The sequence below is a fragment of the Oncorhynchus mykiss genome, chromosome 3 (genome assembly GCF_057628025.1).
Source record: "Oncorhynchus mykiss isolate SJ-2025 chromosome 3, ASM5762802v1, whole genome shotgun sequence".
In the NCBI taxonomy this organism is placed as follows: Eukaryota; Metazoa; Chordata; class Actinopteri; order Salmoniformes; family Salmonidae; genus Oncorhynchus; species Oncorhynchus mykiss.
Window position 1 is genome coordinate 39,703,688 of NC_143024.1, and position 15,213 is coordinate 39,718,900.

General features: G+C 42.0%; 1 protein-coding gene across 1 annotated transcript; it reads left to right on the top strand.

The window, feature by feature from the left end:
• The first annotated feature begins 5,185 nt into the window (after positions 1–5,185).
• Positions 5,186–9,383, top strand: LOC110517101 (uncharacterized). Its single transcript, XM_021595314.3, has 6 exons — positions 5,186–5,394; positions 6,646–6,750; positions 7,686–7,789; positions 8,065–8,248; positions 8,380–8,430; positions 8,602–9,383. The coding sequence occupies exons 1-6, from the start codon at positions 5,330–5,332 to the stop codon at positions 8,828–8,830; spliced, it is 738 nt and encodes a 245-aa protein (XP_021450989.1). The 5' UTR covers positions 5,186–5,329; the 3' UTR covers positions 8,831–9,383.
• Positions 9,384–15,213: the final 5,830 nt, after the last annotated feature.

Here is a 15,213-nt window from a genome sequence, read left to right on the forward strand (position 1 = left end):
TATAGAGTAGTGTTGTCAACTCTTAATTTATTAGACTAGCACAAAGCGGTTATTTTGAAAGGTGTATATAAATGTTCTTTATCAGCCTTCTGTAATTTGTCTACCCTAAGTGATGTGTTCATAGCTGTGGGAAGTACTGGTGGTGAGGGTGCTGCAGCACCCCCTGATGAATCAAAATTATTATTATTATAATAATAATAATAATAATAATAATAATAATATGTACCAGTCAACAGTTTGGACACCTACTCATTCAAGGGTTTTTCTTTCTTTCTTTTTTTACTATTTTCTACATTGTAGGATAGTGAAGACATCAAAACTATGAAGAAAAAAAACATATGGGATCGGGTAGTAACAAAATATATTTGAGATTCTTCAAAGTAGCCAACCTTTGCCTTTGACAGCTTTGCACATACTTGGCATTCTCTCAACCAGCTTCATGAGGTAGTCACCTGGAATGCTTTTCCAACAGTCTTGGAAGGAGGAGGAGTTCCCACATATGCTGAGCACTTATTGGCTGCTTGTCCTTCACTCTGCGGTCAAACTCATTCCAAACCATCTCAACTGGGTTGAGGTCGGGTGATTGTGGAAGCCAAGTCATCTGATGCAGCACTCCATCACTCTCCTTGGTCAAATAGCCCTTACACAACCTGGAGGTGTGTTTTAGGTCATGTCCTGTTGAAAAACGAATGATAGTCCCACTAAGCGCAAACCAGATGGGATAGCATATCGCTGCAGAATGCTGTGGTAGCCATGCTGGTTTAGTGTGCCTTGAATTCTAAACAAATCACTGACAGTGTCACCATGCTTCAAGGTGGGAACCACACATGGAGAGATCATCCGTTCACCTACTCTGCATCTCACATAGACACGGCGGTTGGAACCAGAAATCTCAAATTTGGACTCAGACCATAGAACAGATTTCCACCAGTCTAATGTCCATTGCTCATGTTTCTTGGCCCAAGCAAGTCTTTTCTTCTTATTGGTGTCCTTTAGTAGTGGTTTCTTTGCAGCAAGTAGACCATAAAGGCCTGATTCACAGTCTCTGAACAGTTATACAATGGCGCCGGAGAAGATGGCTGCCGTTTTACGGTCCCCTAACCAATTGTGCTATTGTGTGTTTAGACAAACTACGATCACGTATGTCATACCAACGGGACATTAAACTGTAATATCTTATGTTTCACCGAGTCGTGGCTGAACGACAACATGAATAAGATGCAGCTGGTGGGTTTTTACGCTGCATCAGCAAGATAGAACAGGGGTGGCGGTCTGTGTATATTTGTTAACAACAGCTGGTGCACGAAATCTAATAGTAAGGAGGTCTCTAGGTTTTGCTCACCTGAGGTAGAGTATCTCATGATAAGCTGTAAACCACACTTTACCAAGAGAGTTTTTCTATGTTCTTCGTAGCTGTCTATTTACCACTACAAACTCAAATCTAAATAGTCCGGTGGTCATTTGATTAATTGTTCAGCAATCTTATGGCTAGGAGGTAGAAGCTGTTAAGGAGCCTTTTGGTCCTAGACTTGGCGCTTCGGTACTGCTTGTAGAGAAAAGTCTATGACTTTGGTGACTGGAGTCTTTGACTATTTTTTGGGGGGACCTTCCTCTGACACATCCTTGTGTAAATACAGTTGAAGTCAGAAGTTTACGTTGGAGTCATTAAAACTCGTTTTTCAACCACTCGACAAATGTCTTGTTAACAAACTATAGTTTTGGCAAGTCGTTTAGGACATCTGCTTTGTGCATGACAAGTAAGTGTTCTAACAATTGTTTACAGACAGATTATTTCACTTAATTCACTGTATCACAATTCCAGTGGGTCAGAAGTTTACCTACACTAAGTTGACTGTGCCTTAACAGCTTGGAAAATTCCAGAAAATTATGTCAAGGCTTTAGAAGCTTCTGATAGGGTAATTTACATCATTTGAGTCAATTGGAGATGTACCTGTGGATGCATTTCAAGGCCTACCTTCAAACTCAGTGCCTCTTTGCTTGACATCATGGGAAAATCAAAAGAAATCAGCCAAGACTTCAGAAAAAAACATTGTAGACCTCCACAAGTCTGGTTCATCCTTGGGAGCAATTTCCAAACGCATGTAGATACCACGTTCATCTGTACAAACAATAGTATGCAAGAATAAACACCATGGGACCACGCAGCCGTCATACCGCTCAGGAAGGAGACGCATTCTGTCCCCAAGAGATGAATATACTTTGGTGCAAAATCTGCAAATCAATCCCAGAACAACAGCAATGGACCTTGTGAAAATGCTAGAGTAAACAGGTACAAAAGCATCTATATCCACAGTAAAACGAGTCCTATATCGACATAACCTGAAAGGCCGCTCAGCAATGAAGCCACTGCTCCAAAACCGCCATAAAAAAGCCAGACTACGGTTTGCAACTACACATGGGGACAAAGATCGTACTTTTTGGAGAAATGTCCTCTGGTCTGTTTGGCCATAATGACCATCGTTATGTTTGGAGGAAAAAGGGGGAGGCTTGCAAGCTGAAGAACACCATTCCAACCGTGAAGCACAGGGGTGGCAGGATCATGTTGTGGGGGTGCTTTGCAGCAGGAGGGACTGGTGCACTTCACAAAACAGATGGCATCACGAGGAGGAAAATTATGTGGATATATTGAAGCAACATCGCAAGACATCAGTCAGGAAGTTAAAGCTTGGTCGTAAATGGGTCTTCTAAATGGACAATGACCCCAAGCATACTTCCAAGGTTGTGGCAAAATGGCTTAAGGACAACAAAGTCAAGGTATTGGAGTGGCCATCACAGAGCCCTGACCTCAATCCCATAGCCAATTAGAGGGCAGAACTGAAAAAGCATATGCGAGCAAGGAGGCCTACAAACCTGACTCAGTTATACCAGCTCTGTCAGGAGGAATGGGCCAAAATTCACCCAACTTATTATGGGAAGCTTTTGGAAGGCCCGCCTTCTGAAACTGTGGACTACAAATCCCATCATTAGGGAGGAGACATAAGTATCTCATTATTATATCCATATCTCTACTGTAACCCTTATTCATGACTCCAATTCCATTGCATTACAATGAGCCATTGGACCTCCCCTTTAACCTTGTGAGGCAAATGACCCGATGCTTCCCAAATGCTCTGTCTAAACGCAAATATGTCTCGCATGCGATACAGTTTTGGAAACACTTGGAACATAATTTTCATACAATGTATTCAGATCCCTTGACTTTTTCCACATTTTGTTACGTTACAGCCTTTGTGTTTAGCAAATGGTAGGCTTACCACATACAGTACCTATTTTTCAACATTCAGAAAATAATCATTTTCAACGTCCTGGGGGGAAAAAAACTTTCATTTTTTTGGTCTCACCTAGGGCGGCAGAACGGCAAGGACCGACCCTGCGAGTAACCAGTTATGTTTAACACATTGCAATACATCAGGGTGTATATATCAAGCACACTGGTAAAACACTGGTGTTGCAGTAATGAACATTTACCAACAGATGGCATCAACGTGCCATTATACACCCATAACAAGGGCGGGTCCATTTTTAGCCCAGTGGGCCTGCCTATCAAATGTAGGTCTTCAGCCTGTCGACATTGCATTATTTGGCTAAAAATAGGTAGCGTCATACGAGTCATCCTGATCTTGCGAGCTTACGTTCTGTTTCACTACACGGATATCAGCATAACAAAACAGAATGATTCGTATGAGGCTAAATAAAATGGGCTGGTGGCTTTGAGAAAAATTCTAAGGTCGATTTCCAGTCCCAGTCTGCCACTGCTGCATACCTCTTCAGATTACTGGATACCAGGGGCTAACACTAGTTAGCACAGGCACAAAGACAACACCCCACCTATTTCTACATTTCGTCTTAAAATCTGATTTGAAACTTAACCCTAAAAAGCATTTTTTTGTTTTCATACATGTTTACGATATAGCCAATTTCAACTTGTTTGGGCTGTGTGATCTAGTGGAAACCTCTCACCTTTGTGCCAAAAATATCCATATTTTCCAGTAATTGTCTTCAAAGCTGATTCCTTCCATCACTCACAGCCGAAGATATGAACACTTAATATTCATCCAATGTCTGCCATGCTTCTGGACGACGTTGTTGATGCTCATGCTTGTTCCAGCGTGCACTAAGGTGTTATTGACTCTGTGAAGCAGATTGCAGCGACCCCGAAACGGAGTATGCGAATGTGAGTAGATTACGTTGAAAACAACGGTCGACCACGTTGGACGCTAAATCCAGTTCAGAAATACCTCAACCCTTCCACACAACTCTCCCAAACCAGGCCTACCACAAACATGCAAAACTCTAATTTTGTCATTTTCCTATATGTTTTTTAGATAGTAGTCTAAATAATTTCAGCAGTGACCTTAGCTCTCGAACCCAAGGGTGCATAAGGTGATTTACAGCCAGTGCCTGTCTTGGGTTCTCAATTGATGGTATGGAGGACAGCTGGATACATGTGAACTATCGACACTGTTTTAACATTTATAAGCATTATTAATTATCCCTAGTGATACGGTTTTGGAAACCTCTGGAACTTAACTTTCATATACAGTGTATTTGAAAGTATTCAGACCCCTTGACTTTTTCCACATTTTGTTACGTTACAGCCTTATTCTGAAATTGACTTAAATCCTTTCCCCCCTCAATCTACACACAATACCCCATAATGACAAAGCAAAAACAGGTTGAGTGGTCAGAACGGCTCGGATCAACCCTACTCCTCGGCCACAGAGTCCAGTGTGCACTCTTAGCGAAATTGTCCATTCATAAATTCGGAGAATCTGACATTACTCTGAATTTACAAATGCCCAGGGCGCACTCTGAGCACCTCTGGCACTCCAGGTTGAATTTACGAACACACCCTATGTGAGGTTGTGTGTTGTTTTTATTATTGAACCTTTTTAACTAAGGAAGTCAGTTAATTAAGAACAAATTCTTATTTAGAATGACGGCCAAACCCGGACGACGCTGGGCCAAGTGTCGCTGCCCTATGGGACTCCCCATCACGGCGGGATGTGATGCAGCCTGGATTCGAACCAGGGACTGCAGTGCCCACTCGCCATAATCTTGCCTAATTAGCGGGCTGGCCGTGGTTACTCATCATTTAACATCTAAACACTCCTTACCCAAAATACCAGATGCCCAGGCCACCCCTGGTGGGCTGGGCTAAAATAATGGTATTTGAGCCTGCGCGCTGGCCTCTGTTTGCCGATTGATGAGACTACCTCGCTGCTTTTTGCTACAGCTAGAACAAGTCCTATAATTTACAGATATTAAATTAGATTAGAAATTTCAACCGTAATAACAATATTTTACAATGGCTAGGTACATGAGACCACCTAACCCATCACTCTTCATTAGAAACATCTCCGACGAATCCAGGTAGCTATGATCGAATCATTCGGGCGTGCGAGGTACAGCTACGTTAGCTAGGTGGCTAAACTGTTGTTTACTGATTTTAGCTAGCTAGCATTTACAATGAAAACGTGTAGCTAAGTGTTGTCTGTTGCTAGTTGCCTTAACGTTTTTCACCATATACAAAATTAAACTAGCTATCCAACTAACGTTATCTGAAAAAGTTCGCTGATCTACTTATAGCTTTGATACAAAGCTTAGCAAGCTAACGTTAGCATGTCTGCTAGGCTGCACATGAGTTTGCACCAAATATAGTGGTGTGCACAAAAACAGGAGAGTTGTTTGAATCAACTGTGAATAACCTAATTTAGCTGGCCATCCATCTACCTGCCAGGTTGCCGGCAATGGTGGAAAAAATGACCCAGTTGTCATAGTAAAAGTAAATATACCTCAATAGAAAACGACTCAAGTCACCCAATAAAATCCTACTTGAGTAAAAGTTTTTTTTTATAAAAAAAAATTGGTAAGTATCAAAAGGAAATGTAATTCCATAAATAGTAAGCATTAAAAGTATAAATATAAATCTTTATATTAAGAAAACCAGACGGCACAATTGTAATATTTAAAAAAATAATTAATTTACAGATAGCAAGGGGGGCACAGAAACTCAGGCGTAATTTACAAAGCATTTGTGTTTAGTGAGTCTGTCAGATCAGATGCAATAAGGGATGACCGGGGATTTTCTCTTTAGGTCCGCGAATTAGACCGTTTTCTTGTCCTGCTTAAGCATTCAAAATGTAACTAGTACTTTTGGGTGTCAGGGGAAAAAGTAAAAAATTAATTTTCAAGAATGTAGTGAAGTAAAAGTCGTAAAAATATAAATACCCCCCAAAACGACTTAAGTAAAAATAAAGTACGACTGTCTGTTTCTGCTCTTTTGCCAACTCCATATCATGGAGAACCAGTACCTGGGCTTAACTTGCATGCATGCCAAACATGACAATGAGTGACAGGAGTTGGCATGATGGCACAGACAGACTGGCACTCAGGCTACCATCTACCTGGCTTGTAGTGCATGAAATACCTCTTGTCCGATGTCACATTTTATACCCAAATTTCTATGGTAAGTATTAAGCCAATTTAGTTGAATCTGAAGGTTATCTTATTGGCCACAGTTGCAGGTTTGAACTTCGAATCACACTGGTTTAATATTTGCCTAAAAGGGTTGTACTTTACTGGCCATTACACTAAATGTCATGTCATTTCATAACACTTTAGGCCAGAGGAACTACGCCGTGAATTTGGTCGTTATGGGCCTATTGTAGATGTCTACATTCCACTTGACTTCTCTACACGGCGACCAAGAGGATTTGCTTACATTCAATATCCTTTATACTGATGTAATGTATTAATGAACCTGTCTTTCATTCGGGGCATTATTATTATCCACACGTGGGGGTCATGTTGACGATGTCACGCGTCTTGAGTTTGCCTACTGTTTTGAAGTAATTATTGTATATTTGTCATAAAAATAGGCTATACTGGTTCATGGGAGGGGAACATTAACATTCAAACATAGTAAAATGTGTACAGACATTAATCAACATCTCCTCTCTTAAATAAATTGCTTCTGTTACCCTAGAAATGTTAGACATACAGTTCTGGAGAAACCCCAACAAAGAATGTAAAGGCTGGTGTAGAGTAGCTTCAAGCCAAAGGGACTACAATGATTTCGGGCGACACGAAATAGTGGGAAAAGAACACCGAGCAAAGTTAAAGCATGAAGATACAAGGAGGAGAAAAGAGGGCACGAAGGCTTCCATTTGTCTACCGAAGAAAATAAAAGGATGTATTGGGCTAAGACAGGCCGGAAATCAAGTTCTTCTGCCAAGCAGTTAGAGCGTTATGGTCAAGGTGAAGCTCAAAGGTCAAGCATGTTAAAGGTAACAAGCTTAATGTTTTGTATCCTACCAAATAGAACCCTTGCTCTTCACCTCCAAATATATTGCTCTGTGTGTTCTCTGTACAAAAGGGCAAGAAAATCACATCTGTATGATACCTTTAAGTGTATATATGTTTACTGAAATAACATTTCAATGTTGTATTTGTATAGCCTTTGTTCTCATTACCTCCCCGAAATTTGAAAAGAAGTTTCAGCTTCATGTTGTTTTTAATCTTTTAGGTTACTATTATCCCATGTTGGCACACAATTGACTGAACAATTAAAGGTCCCAGCCTCTTTACTTAAAGTACATGTCTCCCCATTCCCACACCCCTTTCCACAAGTAAAAGTAAAAAGCCTTAATGGTCTGTAGCACATTCGAGGACGTGCGAGATGCAGAGGATGCCCTCCACAACCTGGACCACAAGTGGGTGTGTGGTCGACAGATCGAGATCCAGTTTGCACAGGGTGACCGAAAAAGTAAGAATGGGTTTTATTTAGGTGCCCTGTATGAGTGCACTATTTACTACCTACCAATCAATTCAACGTGAATTGTAAGTTTCACTGTCTGAACAGTTTACCCAATAATCTAAGGAGAGTCTAACTAAGCCTACATCACTTTTAGCGGTAATATCTTGACTCGAGTCTCAGACTAGTGAAGTCATTGCCAACCTGCATGCAAAATTATAATTAAAACCCTTCTTGCTCAACTCCTTGTGCCCAGTATTTAATTTGAATGACTCTTGTCCCTCCAGCCCCCAACCAGATGAAGACTAAGGAGAGCTCTCCTCGCAGAGGGTCCCGCAGCAGCTCCTTCTCCCGCTACGATGACTACGAACGCGGCGATGGCCGACGCAGACGCAGTCGCAGCTACGAAAGGCACCGGTCGCGCAGCCCTTCCTGCGACCGCCGTCCTCGGAGGTCGGAGAGCCCCAGAGAGTGAGTTCCTCTGACACTGAAACGAAACCACTGTGTTTCACTTGTCAAGTGATCTTCCCAAGGGGCATTCATTGCAGACCGAAATGCCTTCGTATGCAGACTGGTTCTTACTTTCACTTTTCTCTCTACAGCTCTCGGTCAAATGGCAGGCACAGGCGAAGCAGAAGCCATGAAAATAACAGGTAGACCAATGTATACGACTCCGTATTCTGACTTACCTAACACTGCACAGTGCAATAAGATTGCATTTATACTGCATAGTGTTTTTCAGAACACCATTTGTCAAGTCGGTGTATTCAATAGTGTGTTGACTGATTGTCCTGTTCATATCCCACCTTCCTTTTTTCTACCAGGTACAGGGGCCCTCCACGTGAACACCACAGGATGCACCACGCACCCCCGTCTCGTAACCGCTCCGCCTCCCGCTCCCCCTCTCATCCCAGATCCAGGCCCAAAGACACAAAGTCCCAGTCCAAATCCCCCAGCCCCGTCAAGGACTTCCACACCTCTTCTGGCTCCCAGAAACAGGCCTGTCGACGCTCCTACTCCAGATCTGTGTCCCGATCTCGCTCCAGATCCTAGGACCCCACCACCCTCAAACCCTGTTATTCTGTAGCTAAATGTTTTTGAATATGGTATCTAGTGAGTGGTTATTGCACACCCCACCTCGGTTCATTAGTTAAGTTATCATGATATCTCTGGGCTGATACCATTCAACAGAGCTGGTCGTCCCTACAGATGGATAGTCATTTTTGTTAGTTCAGTTGCATTCACCTCTGAAGAAAATTGGCTGTTTTTTTTATTTACCTTCATATCGGTTTATTTCTATTATTTGAGAACCCAATGGAATTAAGTTCAGCGCATAAGAATTGGTCAACTATGAAATGTCAAGGTACTGCTTGTTTTGAGCTAACAAGTATTAACCTCTGGCTACGGAAGTTGAGTGCAAAAACCCATTTATAAGAAAATAAGTTATCCATCTGGAGTTTGCAGTGATATCTAGCCATCAAGTTTACTGCTATTATTTTTGTACATTTGATGTAACTAAAGTCTGCATTTTTTTAAATCCGTTTTTATTTTGTTTGTTCATCTTGCAGCAGTGTTTTCTCTGTGGATTAAACATGTTACGTTTTAACTTTTCTCAATCATTTGGGTTGCACAAAGATATCGCTCCCTTGAAAGTACAGGCGAGACACCGGTCAGTTTGTCAGGTACACTTATCTATTACCAGGGCCGCCTCCAGAACAGCCATTATTCTTCGGGCTTTTCTACATGGTGTCAAGTGTTTCACAACGATAATGGACCATGCTGGTGCAATGGCATCACGCAGATTGGACGGCGGGCGGTATGTTCCTACTGCAAACGGCCGTTCCAAAGATGCTCTTGAGTAAACTGAACTCGCGGTCATTTTTCCAGGTGATGTTTTTCTACTCGGTTGTCCAGTATTGGTGATTGTGTGCTCACTGGAGCCGCTTCTTCTTGTGTTTAACTTATAGGAGTGGAACCCGGTGTGGTTGTCTGCTGCAATAGCCCATCGGTGACAAGCATCATCGAGTTGTGCGTTCTGAAATGCCGTTCTGCGTCGCTTAGGTCACTCTTGTTTTCTTCTAACTTTCAATTGAACAATAACAATGTCTCAATGCCTGCATGCTTTATATAGCAAGCCACAGTTATGTGACTCACGGTCTGTAGGAGAAATAAATTTTAAAAAATGCGTGTGGCCTGATGTACCTAATAAACTGGTATTGTAGACACGTTTAATTCTGTTCAACATCTGACTTTTTACCTTTTAATGTACCTTATTGGTAATAAGACAGTATGTAGACACCTGCTCGTCGATCATCTCATTAGAGAATTATGGAGTTGGTCGCCCTTCCATTGCTGCTATAACAGCCGCCACTGTTATGGGAAGACTTTTCACTAGATTTTGGAAGATTGCTGTGGGGACTTGCTTCCATTCAGCTGCGAGCATTCGTGGTGTTTGGTGATTAGGCCCGGATCGCGGTCAGCGTTGCAATTCATCCCCAGGTTTAATGGTGTTGAGGTCAGGGCTCTGCAGGCCAGTCAAGTTCTTCATCGACACCTCGAAAAAACATTTCTGTATGGATCTTGCTTTGTGCAAGGGAGCATTGTCATGCTGGAATGGGAAAGCGCCTTCCCCAAACTGTTGCCACAAAGTTGGAAGCACAGACTCGTCTAGAATGCCATTGTATGCTGTAGCGTTAAGATTTTCCATCACTGGAGTTAAGGGGACCTAGCCAGAACCATTATTCCTCCACCAAACCTTACAGTTGGCAGTTCGCATCCGACAAATCCAGATTTGTCCGGACTGCCAAATGGTGAAACATGATTCATCACTACAGAGAACGTTACCATTTCAGCAGACACTTGGCATTGCGCATGGTGATCTTAGGCTTGTGTGTGGCTTCTCGGCCTGGAAACCCATTTCAAGAAGCTCCCAACGAACAGTTCTTGTGCTGACGTTGCTTCCAGAGATTTTGGAACATAGGACAGATGTGCTTCAGCACCTCTAGACGTTTCCACTTCACAATAGTGTTTGTCTATGGAGATTGCATGGATGTGTGCTCAATTTTATACACCAGTCAGCAACAGGTGTGGCTGAAATAAACAAATCCACTAATTTGAAGGGGTTTCCACATACTTCTCTATATATATTTACTAGTGATGGGCACCATTATGGAAAATCTATAAGTTGCATTTTTCCATTTGATATTGTTATCGGTTTGTATAAAATACATTGCAATTTGCAACCCAGTGAACGTTAACTTTTCTGTTCACTTCCACGGCTCTGAAGTCCAGATAACTACTTATGGATTGCCTTTTGGGCCAGGTGTGAATGTTCTAGCATAAACCTACCCAACCAGCTTGAATACAATGGGAAATCACATCCAGTTGATGGCCCATCAGCAGGCTGCTAAGAGGTCTGTGAGAGTTTTGTGCCTGCACGAACAGTCGTGTGCTTTACATAGCGATATAGATTAACAGGAAGAATAACCCAATTTAAAAAGCCTTGCTGGCATCAATATCAAACAATATATCATTCCAAATTATTAATTATGATCCCGGCCCACCACGAATTGTTAGTTTGAAAAGTCTAAAACACTGTCCCTGTTAAATTGTTACTGATCATTTACAGTGCCTTGCGAAAGTATTCGGCCCCCTTGAACTTTGCGACCTTTTGCCACATTTCAGGCTTCAAACATAAAGATATAAAACTATTTTTTTTGTGAAGAATCAACAACAAGTGGGACACAATCATGAAGTGGAACGACATTTATTGGATATTTCAAACTTTTTTAACAAATCAAAAACTGAAAAATTGGGCGTGCAAAATTATTCAGCCCCTTTACTTTCAGCGCAGCCAACTCTCTCCAGAAGTTCAGTGAGGATCTCTGAATGATCCAATGTTGACCTAAATGACTAATGATGATAAATACAATCCACCTGTGTGTAATCAAGTCTCCGTATAAATGAAGTTTAAAGCCGGATTTGGATACAAAAAGATTTCGCAAGCTTTAAACATTCCAAGGAGCACTGTGCAAGCGATAATATTGAAATGGAAGGAGTATCAGACCACTGCAAATCTACCAAGACCTGGCCGTCCCTCTAAACTTTCAGCTCATACAAGGAGAAGACTGATCAGAGATGCAGCCAAGAGGCCCATGATCACTCTGGATGAACTGCAGAGATCTACAGCTGAGGTGGGAGACTCTGTCCATAGGACAACAATCGGTCGTATATTGCACAAATCTGGCCTTTATGGAAGAGTGGCAAGAAGAAAGCTATTTCTTAAAGATATCCATAAAAAGTGTCGTTTAAAGTTTGCCACAGGCCACCTGGGAGACACACCAAACATGTGGAAGAAGGTGCTCTGGTCAGATGAAACCAAAATTGAACTTTTTGGCAACAATGCAAAACGTTATGTTTGGCGTAAAAGCAACACAGCTGAACACACCATCCCCACTGTCAAACATGGTGGTGGCAGCATCATGGTTTGGGCCTGCTTTTCTTCAGCAGGGACAGGGAAGATGGTTAAAATTGATGGGAAGATGGATGGAGCCAAATACAGGACCATTCTGGAAGAAAACCTGATGGAGTCTGCAAAAGACCTGAGACTGGGACGGAGATTTGTCTTCCAACAAGACAATGATCCAAAACATAAAGCAAAATCTACAATGGAATGGTTCAAAAATAAACATATCCAGGTGTTAGAATGGCCAAGTCAAAGTCCAGACCGGAATCCAATCGAGAATCTGTGGAAAGAACTGAAAACTGCTGTTCACAAATGCTCTCCATCCAACCTCACTGAGCTCGAGCTGTTTTGCAAGGAGGAATGGGAAAACATTTCAGTCTCTCGATGTGCAAAACTGATCGAGACATACCCCAAGCGACTTACAGCTGTAATCGCAGCAAAAGGTGGCGCTACAACGTATTAACTTAAGGGGGCTGAATAATTTTGCACGCCCAATTTTTCAGTTTTTGATTTGTTAAAAAAGTTTGAAATATCCAATAAATGTCGTTCCACTTCATGATTGTGTCCCACTTGTTGTTGATTCTTCACAAAAAATACAGTTTTATATCTTTGTTTGAAGCCTGAAATGTGGAAAAAGGTCGCAAAGTTCAGGGGGCCGAATACTTTCGCAAGGCACTGTAGGTCGACGCCAGACTGATCCGTGGAGAACGGACACCATATTAGAATGGATAAATGTTGGTCAATGCGCACGGGTGGGTGCTTAAATTAGTCCTATTTCACATATGTACAAGTGTATATTAATACGCATGTGTGAATTGGAAATGAGTTTTTTTGCATATCCTAACTACCTCGAGAGTGTGATGCATAAAATACCCTATTTTCTACCACTAATTTTAACTTTTTGGCTATGCAATGACTACCAGTGGTCATAGTGCATTTCTACACATTTTGCATTGAGACAGAGAACATTTTGTATTTTTAAAGCAAACCACCTGCCACCTCTACATATTTTGCCTTGACTTGTGCTTTTGGGTGTTTTCCCATCGGAAATAATAAATAATATGGGTTGTGGGCCCCCTGTTCAGAATTAAGGCCCTGACTTCCACTGCTGTACAGACAGGCAGGTGCAAAGGATATTTTTATATTGATGGAAAGTTACTAACCATGTTTCCATCCAGCTTTTATGCAAGTAAAGTAGAAACTGGAAGTTTCGTGTGTCATTTTATAAACGCTGACAGCTCATTTGTTTGTTCAACATGATGGGATATTTTTGTGTCGGTAAAATAAATTATACGGGAAACGGGTAGGATAGTAACCAGGTAGACTAGTTGAGAAAAAGTTATCATTTGCAACTGCGACCTGGCCAAGAACAAGCAAAGCAGTTCGACACATACAACAACAGAGTTACACATGGAATAAACAAACATACAATCAATAATACAGTAGAAAAATGTATATACAGCATGTGCAAATGAGGTAGGATAAGAGAGGTAAGTCAAATAGGCCATGGTGGCGAAGTAATTACAATATAGCAATTAAACACTGGAATGGTAGAATGTGCAGAATATGTATGTGCAAGTAGAGATACTGGGGTGCAAAGGAGCAAGATAATAAATACAGTATGGGGATGAGGTAGATTGGATGGGCTAATTTACAGATGAGCTATGTACAGGTGCAGAGATCTGTGAGCTGCTCTGACAGCTGGTGCTTAAAGCTAGTGAGGGAGGTAAGAGTCTCTAGCTTTAGTGATTTTTGCAGTTCATTCCAGTCATTGGCAGCAGAGAACTGGAAGGAGAGGCGGCCAAAGGAAGAATTGGCTTTGGGGGTAACCAGTGAGAGATACCTGCTGGAGCACGTGCTATGGGTGGGTGCTGCTATGGTGACCAGTGAGCTGAGATAAGGCGGGGCTTTACCTAGCAGAGACTTGTAGATGACCTGGAGCCAGTGAGTTTGGCGACGAGTATGAAGCGAGGGCCAGCCAACGAGAGCGTACAGGTTGCAGTGGTGGGTAGTATATGGGGCTTTGGTGACAAAACGGATGGCACTGTGATAGACTGCATCCAATTTGTTGAGTAGAGTGTTGGAGGCTATTTTGTAAATGACATCGCCGAAGGCGAGGATCGGTAGGATGGTCAGTTTTACGAGGGTATGTTTGGCAGCATGAGTGAAGGATGCTTTGTTGCGAAATAGGAAGCTGATTCTAGATTTAATTTTGGATTGGAAATGTTTAATGTGAGTCTGGAAGGAGAGTTTACAGTCTAACCAGACACCTAGGTATTTGTAGTTGTCCACATATTCTAAGTCAGAACCGTCCAGAGTAATGATGCTGGACGGGCGGGCAGGTGCGGGCAGCAATCGGTTGAAGAGCATGCATTTTGTTTGAATTGCATTTAAGAGCAGTTGGAGGCCACGGAAGGAGAGTTGTATGGCATTGAAGCTCATTTGGAGGTTAGTTAACACAGTGTCCAAAGAAGGGCCAGAAGTATACAGAATGGTGTCGTTTGTGTAGAGGTGGATCAAAGAATCACTATATCACTATAATAACTCATATCGAAGTAAATTTGGATTCACGTGATGATCCATGATCCACGTGTGGTCCATATCATTGGGCAACAGATGAAATAAATGATGAACTTCACAGGGTGGTGAAAGTGCACGGTGATGAGCTTGATGCTGCTTTCCAATAAATATGGAGGGTCTTATTCTGGTGACAAGATGATCGGACTTGACTGCCATTTGACAAGTAAAAATATTCTCACTCTCATCCATAAACTCATTATGTAGACTAGACAACGCACAAACCGTGCCAAGCCCAGTGTTGGCGCATTTGCTATTGAACAAAACTATCAGTTGAGTTGAAAATGCGCTGGAAACCCATTGAACTTTAGATTTGCATTCGGTGCATGAAAATTTCAGCGAAACTGACTTTAGCATCACATCTGGAGGAAACCTGGCACCATCCCTACGGTGA